This window comes from Buceros rhinoceros, unplaced genomic scaffold (genome assembly GCF_000710305.1).
Source record: "Buceros rhinoceros silvestris isolate BGI_N320 unplaced genomic scaffold, ASM71030v1 scaffold21423, whole genome shotgun sequence".
Taxonomy (NCBI): domain Eukaryota; kingdom Metazoa; phylum Chordata; class Aves; order Bucerotiformes; family Bucerotidae; genus Buceros; species Buceros rhinoceros.
The window spans coordinates 1-8,073 of NW_010405650.1; the positions used below are offsets into that span (position 1 = coordinate 1).

The 8,073-nt window shown below is 52.2% G+C and overlaps 1 protein-coding gene across 1 annotated transcript in view; it reads right to left on the bottom strand.

The window, feature by feature from the left end:
- Window positions 1–100: 100 nt before the first annotated feature.
- Window positions 101–8,073, bottom strand: part of LOC104491406 (protocadherin Fat 4-like) — a 34,163-nt gene continuing 26,190 nt past the window's right edge. The window contains exons 32-43 of the mRNA XM_010133822.1: window positions 7,544–7,680; window positions 6,752–6,895; window positions 5,398–5,642; window positions 4,838–4,947; window positions 4,064–4,198; window positions 3,350–3,583; window positions 2,959–3,284; window positions 2,554–2,648; window positions 1,533–1,688; window positions 915–1,112; window positions 686–793; window positions 101–566 (exon numbers count right to left, since the gene is read on the bottom strand). Of these exons, the coding sequence (XP_010132124.1) occupies window positions 101–566; window positions 686–793; window positions 915–1,112; window positions 1,533–1,688; window positions 2,554–2,648; window positions 2,959–3,284; window positions 3,350–3,583; window positions 4,064–4,198; window positions 4,838–4,947; window positions 5,398–5,642; window positions 6,752–6,895; window positions 7,544–7,680 (2,354 nt within the window). The remainder of the gene's footprint in view (window positions 567–685; window positions 794–914; window positions 1,113–1,532; window positions 1,689–2,553; window positions 2,649–2,958; window positions 3,285–3,349; window positions 3,584–4,063; window positions 4,199–4,837; window positions 4,948–5,397; window positions 5,643–6,751; window positions 6,896–7,543; window positions 7,681–8,073) is intronic.

Consider the following 8,073-nt stretch of genomic DNA (forward strand, 5'->3'; position numbering starts at 1 on the left):
CAGGAATTAAAATCTGGTCAGTGTAACCGTGCTCTTAGCGCTCATTAATTCTGCATTGTCCCAATAGGCATCACCGGGGTTTCCCTGCACGTTTTCTTCATCAAAGGTTGATGAAGAGATCATCATGATCGTCAGGATCATCCGCCTCAGATCCCGCATCCAAAATAACCGCCACTTCTGAAAATTTTACTCCTTTCAGCTCTTTTGCAGAGGCAGGCGCTGGGGGATCAGGCACTAGGGCAAGCGCTGGCTCTGTCGGAAAGCCGTCCTGCAAGAAAACGTTCCGCGGGTGAGGAGCCAAGCCACCGCTGCTGGATGGCCGACAGTCCCCGCACTGGAGGTTGTGTAGCCTGCTCATTACCTGCTTTGGGGTGGATCCTGCCGCGGGCCGGGCATCCACGGTTCTAGGGTCAGCAACTTGTTCGGACGCTGCCTTTTCCCCCCAGTCAGCGCTGCAATCTCGTGTCTCGAGGTAGCGGCAGTCCTCCTCAGCCTGCAGCCCAGATTTGTCAGCATCGCCGCCTTTGGGGTCTCCCACGTTGCTAAAGGCTATGAGTTCGTTTCTCCTGAGAGTTGAGACAAGTCATAACAGCGTGAGTGACAAAACCCTTCGCCTCTCCAAGGCAGAGATCAGCCCAGACACCACCTCAAAATCACAACCTTGCGCTTTCCACGTTCTACTCACACAAGATCCGTGTGCTCTGGTTTCCCCGAGCTCTGCAGTGTTCCCTTGTCGTCAGTCGCACACGGGTTATCCGTTCCCCCTGCAATTTGAGCTCGCCGCTTCGCCTTTCTGTAACAGGAAAATCCACGGACATCAACCGGTTCACTCTTTTCACAGCTTGGCTTTACAGTAGTTCCAAAAAGGGAACATGGAATATTCGTATTTGAGGTACAGTAAAAGCTACAGGTACCTTTTCCTTTTCACAGTGAGAACCACGTACACGAGGAAGGCCACGAGGGTGCAGGCGAGCAGGACGCCGAGCACGATGGTCGCAACGGGTTCAGGAGCTGGGGAGTCTGCGGGAGGCTCTTGTACGGCAGCAGTGACAGAGGCCGAGAAGACTTTCTCCAGTTCCAGCTCAATGTCACTCTTCTGCTCCCGGAGTTTTCTGAAGACAGAGGAGTGCGAGGCTGCTGTGAAGGACGGGACAGAGCAGCTCTCCCCCGCCCGCCAAGGCCCCTTCCCACTGCGTGTCATGGAACAAGTGTGAAAAGCCCCTCGAGGGCAAGACGTGACCGGCACCCTGCAGTTCCCACCGCCTGCTGGAGTGGCGGTCCCTCTGCTTCAGCCTGCGGTAAAACCGACTTCTGGTTTGCCTCGTCCACGTTTTGACAAGCTCTGAGAATCCCCTTTCAATAAATAACAAACGCCTTTGGGATTCTGAGCGTCCGTTTAAGCCTCGCGAAAAACCCGAGATAAGCCATTTTTTGATCTGAGCATGCCCAGTCCAAGACATTAACCATTTTAGGAGAGACTGAACCCGGCCGCACAGCTCCGACACCCCCAAGACAGGCGGTGCCGCACAGACCTTTTCACATCTGCCGCAGGTACCTCCTGGTTCGCTTCATCAAAAGCAAGAATTTTGATGTAGGTGACGTCAGTGCTGCTCCGCGCTTCTCTTCCCAACTCGTTGGCGTAAACATCGATGATGAACACGCTCCAGGCGAGTTTTGCTGCCAGGACCCTGCCAGCGTATTAAGAAAACCTTTTAAATTAACTGGGCAGTGACAAGTTCTTTTCCTCTGGAAATGAGACGACAGAAAAGTAATGTTGAATCCAACACTTTGCAGATATTTAGCATTTTAACCGAAGTGTGCGAAAGCCCGGGGTTACCATCAGCAAGGGGCTGAGGCTATCGCCGAGCGATGAACTAGCGCAGGAGAAACGATAAACCTGTCTCACAATCCTCGTTGTTTCTCCTCCTTTTTTCACAGAGGGATTTTTTTGGCCCAGTTAATCCGTCTCCTGGCAGCAGTCAGTACCAGCTGCTCCGAAGGAAGCGGCAGAGCGGCTCTAGGGTTTCCGTTTCATTTTTACCCACAGGAGACTGGTGCCCTAATGGTGTCAACGTCACCAGCTCGTTTCTCCAGCCTCCACGGCGATTCCCCCCAAGAGCTCAGGACCGTTTCCAGGGTGAGTAACTCTGTGTCTAATCAAACAAAACCGCCTGTGTCTTCATTAACGTGCCAGAGGCTCTGGGTGGTGGAGCCCATCCCGTCTCCACCTTTGTATCCTGGGCCTGTGGCCGTGAAAAACCTCGGCCGTTCTAGATCACAGAGTCATTGAGGTGGGAAGAGGCCTCGAACTCGTCAGCTCCACTGACCCTTTTTGGTATTCACCGGCTCAGGCCAAGCCCTTACCGGGTGAAAACGGGTGGATCCCTGCGAATTCCCCCCAATTATTCTGAACTACTTCGGGTCGAAGGCCGAGCTTTCCTGGGCCCTGGCTGTATCGCCTCCCCGGAGGCTGCCGAGCCGCGAACCCGAAGGGAAGGGTCTCTAGCTCTGCCGTTAGACACTACCTCAGAACGAGCCCAGATCCAGAAATACCTTTTTACGTCAGCAATGTTTCTTTCGACAACATTGATCTGCTGATCAAGCACCACCATCACGATGTTGTTACTGGAACTGGAATCGACTGTTACCTAAACAAATAAATCACGTGTGAGGCTTTCTAAAGCCTTTGTTCCTCTTGTAGATCGACTTGAAAAAAAGAAACAACCCGAACCCTCTGATATGAAACAATTCTCCTCTAAAAGTCAGTCTTTGCGCCACCATATTTATGTATGTCAAAGTCGACGGCAGCCCCGTCACTCTGGCCTGATACCGGTGTGTCCAACAGCCTCACCCTGTGGTGCTGAGTTATTTTTTTGTCCCTCCCAAAGGCAGCCCCTCCCGTACACACAGCTGGGACACGGCAGCACATCTGTGAATGGAAATAACGAGCCTCCTCACCTCCACTGTAGTCCGGGCTGTGAGCTGCCTCGTGCCCTGGTCTGCGGCTTGCACTTCCAGCGGAAACGTTCCAGCCTTTCCCGCCACAGAAACGGCAAAAACCTGCCCGCTGTTCTCATCGATGTCGAATTCGTTCGTGTGCTGGTTCACTAGGCTGTACCGCAGGCGGCCGTTGTCCCCCGAATCCGGGTCTGTGGCCTGGGTGTAAAAACAGGCGATCTGTGGAACTCGGCTTGGGGCTTTTTTGCTCTTCACTCCATCTCCGCAGTTTCGGGGTGCGGGACTGGAGTATTCTGGGTTAGTGCTGCCACATTTTTCTCTTTGCACTAAACAAAGTGGGGCACAAACTATCAAAACCAGACCAAGGGAGCCACGGGGGAAACGCATTCACCGTGAAGTCTGGAGGATTCTACAGCCGCCAGTACGAACCCAGCAACTTTCACCCAGTGCAGCCGTGAAGAAATCCCATCCTTCAGGAGATACCCTACCTGAACGGAGATCACCGGGTACCGGTAGGGCACCACATTCGGGATCCGGGCAGAGTAGGCGTTACCCTGAAACGCTGGTGCCTCGTTTACGTCCTGCACGGAGAGCGTCAGCATCGCCACGTGTGGAGCAAACAGGCCTAGGGAGCAAAGACAAGCTAGCGGCAGCAGCGGACACCGGCAAAGCGCAGCTTCCGAGGGCCAGGGCCGGCCGGGGCTCCACGGCAGGCCCTCTGCTGCCCGTGAGGAAGAGGGAGGAGAAAGGGGACGCAGCAGGGCTGGCTGTGCCCGGAGCTCTGTCTCACTGCTCCTGGGGCTTCAGCGAGCGCAGACAGCCCGAGGCAACGGGTGAGAGCACTGCTCCTCTGCCAGTCCCATGCCGGGCAAGGGACAGGCACCTTCCTCAGCTCCTGCTGAGGGGGCCGGGGCCCAGCTGCTCTGTTCTTTTCAGAGACCACAGTAAGGACCCATGAGGGTCTGCACCTGTGGGTGCTTTTCCCTGCACTAACTTGACCGGCAGCTTTTCACCACAGACTTTTCACGATTCCTGCGCTGGGTTGTAAATACCGAAGACGTGTTCATTGCCCCAGATTGGAAAGTCCTTCAATGCAAAACGTTACCCGAGCACCGGACTTCTGCGGCAGCTGAGAGATTCTCGTTTGCTTCAATTAAAATCACATACTGAGAAACCTCCTCGTAGTCCAGGTTAACTGCTGTCCTCAGCTGACCACTCGTTGGATCCAATCTAAAATGACCTGCAAGGAAAATCACACACCTCCGTTGTTAGACTGCCATTGCACTCGTATTCCCCTTGTGTCTTAGCTGCTCTGTGGCTGTTTCCATGCGTCCTCCGTGAAGTGCAGCAACACTCCCAGTGGCTGAGGAGCCTGGGAGCACCTCGGCTGGGGCCCCATCCCAGACCAGACGGGCCTCCAGCAGGTAAAGGAGCAACGCGCTGGGCAGGCAGAATTGCAGCTTCTCGTGGCACAGCTCCCCTTTCACCGATTTTCAGGTTCTCTCCCGTCTCTACTCATTTCCTTCTCTGTGTGCCAAACGCAGCCGCAGCGGCAGAAGGCGGGCAGAGCCCTGCCACAGGGGCAAGTGCAAGGAACTGAGAGACTGAAGGCGATGGGCAGGAGGAAGCTGCTCTTTGGCCGCCTCAGCCTGCGAACTATCCCAACTTAAGAGCACGGGGACCCATTTTCCAGCAAGTCACCACCACCTCTTTAGCCAGGTCCGTGCTGAGGAGCTCTGGAAGACATTCTTTGTGTACAATGACACGGACTTTTATCCGTGCTCTCCATCTCCTCGTTTACATCCAGCGACTTGCGCGCGCACAAGACGTGGTTTCTCTTATCGTAGCTATTCTAACGCGCCCGGAAAACAGCACTCACCTTTTTCATTGCCAGATACAATGGTGTAATCAACCTGTTTTCCTGAAGTTTCCACCACAGTGAAAGTGTAAATGAGATAATCCACTCCCGTGTTTTCCGGAACAGAAACACTAATACAGGAAATAAATGAGAAACCGTAACGTTACATGTCCCAGCAGCTGTGGCACTGGCTGGCTTTGAAATTTAATGCTCTAAGAGCGAGTTCTCTGGGCAGAATCCTGCCTCCTCCCCTCGAGGTGCTCACTGGAGCTCACTGACTTTCAGGGCTCAGTGCAAGCCCTGCTTTTCTACCAGATATTTGTCCATCCTTGAGGAAAGGCTAAGGAGGAATGTTTTACTAGTGTGCAAGAGGCAGGGCACGCAGAGTTGGGCTTATACAGGCTGCACGATAAAGAAATAAAAGGTGATGCCTCGCAGCACGTTCAAGAACCACTGGCACAGCAGAAGTTTTGTTTAAAAACCCCAATGTCCTTTCTTCGGCATAGAAAAATCAGCTTCACTGTGTTTTCCACTACCTGGAGAGTAAGCACCGGTTACGTGAGCGGAGCTGAAAGCCTCACCTGATTTCACTCGTGTTGAACCGCGGAACAAACGGGCTGTTGTCAAACACAGTCAGAGTCACCACAGCGGTGTCATTGAGCGGTGGAGAGCCTTTGTCCCTAGCCATCACCGTTAAACGCATCTCTCCAGACCTAGACAGGTTTCCCGTTGTAATTATCCTTCCCTCACGCGTATCTTCTATCAGGAAGGCCGGGCTGAGGTTCTGATCGGGGAGGATGGAGTACTCAATCAGGCCATTCTGCCCCTGCCAGGAGAGGAACACAAATGCTGTACCTCTGACTGGGTGTTCCGGTGCCCCACAGCACAGGCTCGCTGGAATCTCGGTTTCGCAGCGCTGGAATGGACCGAGTGCCCGAGCTGGTCTAAATAACTAGAGAGAACCAGGCTTGGAGACACTTAGTGCTCAAGCTGTAACACAAAAGCAGCAGCGGGGGAAAGGGCCGATGGGCAGAACCCCCCACCTCCCCGAATTCACGTTGATGTTCCAGGATCCAAAAATATTCCCTTGGCAATCCTAAAGAAAACTGCATGCACTGGGAGGGTGGGATAAACACTGCAACGAGAGGTTCCACACCGCCCCAGGGTCTCCAGTGAGTTTACTTCAAAGTGGATCGGTTTCACTGGGGCCTCAGCGCAGATCCCACAGAGGCCAGCAACTTCCAAAAGCAATTCCACGTTCTGTTTGAAATCATGGAGACGGATGATTAAAAAGGGGCTGTTAGATCATCTGCAGCGATATCTCACCGCTGCAGCTATCTGAACCAAAAAAATACAGGCCAAGAAATAGGAAGGCACCTGCCAGACCTGTTTTGTTGACACTTCTGGAGGTCCCACCTTTCAAACGATATAATTAGTAGTGATGGTGGTCTGGGTGACTGCTGGGTTTTCTAACAGCGCCTGGACACCGCTTGGTGGGTGCAGGACAGCTGTATCAAATACAGCCCCTTCGGAAAATGGGGACGGAGAGAATTAGCTGGGTGCCACACTTGGGAGCCGTGTGGCAAGCAGACGTTCCCGCGTTCAAGCCAGCTAGACGGTGCTTAGCTGTTACTTCTTTCAGAAGTTCAACAGTCACTAAATTACTTCAGTCCTCACATACTTCGGACAGACCAGTACAACTCCATATAATAAGGGGGAAATTGAGGCAAATACAGTGCAAGAGACATGCCCAAAGACAGGGCGGACATCAGTGTCAAGGCAGAAACATCAAGAGTCCCGGTCTCCGCGGCCCAGAGCTGTTAGTCAGTCAGAACGCGCTTTCTGCTACGTTTGGTATTTCACGCCTAGAGAACGGAGGAGAACCTATTTGGGCTGCAGCTTAAAGCAGTGTCAAAATCAAACAGGAGCGCTTACCTGATCCTCGTCGGTAGCGCTCACCGTTATGACATGAGTGCCTACAGGGTTAATCATGTTTATAGAAGCGGAATAGGAATTCTGAGCAAATACCGGAGGATTATCATTCACGTCAATCACTAGAACAGTGACGTGAGTAGTTGCCTGGAAAACAAAATGGTTTCATGCATTTTAAAGTGTCTTATTTAGTGATATTGGGTTGTTATTTGCATATGCAACTTCGAAAATACTGCTGTAAAGTACCGCATTAGGTTTAACTTTGTGATCTCAGAGATCGCCACGGGGATTTAATACGAGAAAGGCAGGAATTCAGTGTTGTAGTGGGATTCTACTTCTTGAGAAGTGTCTGAACAAGTGAGAACAGGATGGGTTTAGGAGGCCAACACGTCCTACTGCTGCTGCTAGATGCAGTCAAGGGAACCGCACGGTTCTAGCTCTGTTAAATAAGAGAATTACAGCAGAACTAGAACAATTTGCTGAAAATTACTTTTTCTCCCATGAAAAATTGTCATGGCGCTGACAGCACTAAACCGACAGGCGAGAACTCCAGTTCCCCAGGACAGGTTCATCTGCAAACGAGCCTGGTCTAATTCTCCCAGGCACGATGGTGAAGTATTTCAGCTAACTAGGGATTCTACTCACCATGGACACAGGTCTCAAAGGTCTGACCCCAAACGTGATTAGGTGACTAATTTATTCCGCCCAATGAATGTCTTTGAGGGGTCTCCCTCCCGCCAGTTCAAACCCCCCTCTGAAGAGAAGAGTCACTGTTCGTTGCTAATGGCCCTTTACCTGGTGGAAGGGGGCAGATCTGTTGTTGACTGCGCTCACTGTGAGGTTGTATTCCTTCACAGTTTCATAGTCTGGAGAGTTCTTTATCTTAATGTCGCCGTGCAGTTCATCTATTTCAAATGTATTTCCTCCACCACCTGCGATACGTTTAAAGAGGCATTAGCAATGAACATCTTACAAGCATCACATTAACTACAGTCTTAAATTACACGTTCATTTGTGCCTGGAGCTCAGAGCACTGCTTGAAATATCGCACAGATAACGTAGAAGAAAAATGTGAGTGGATGAGCTTTTGAAATGTGAGCCAACAGAACGGCCTCACAAGTTTTGCAGATACATCCACGCGCTTGAGGCACGCAGGTGATGATGGACAGCACACTGCAGTTCTGGGGTGAAGCCCTGGAAGCAAGTTCCTCCAAGCCTGTGCGGCAGTTCGAGGAGATTGGAGGTGTTCCTGGGCACAGTCCTCTGACCTTCTGTACGGCCAGACTCATGGCTGCTGGTTGCAACAGCCGTGAAGCACTGTAACC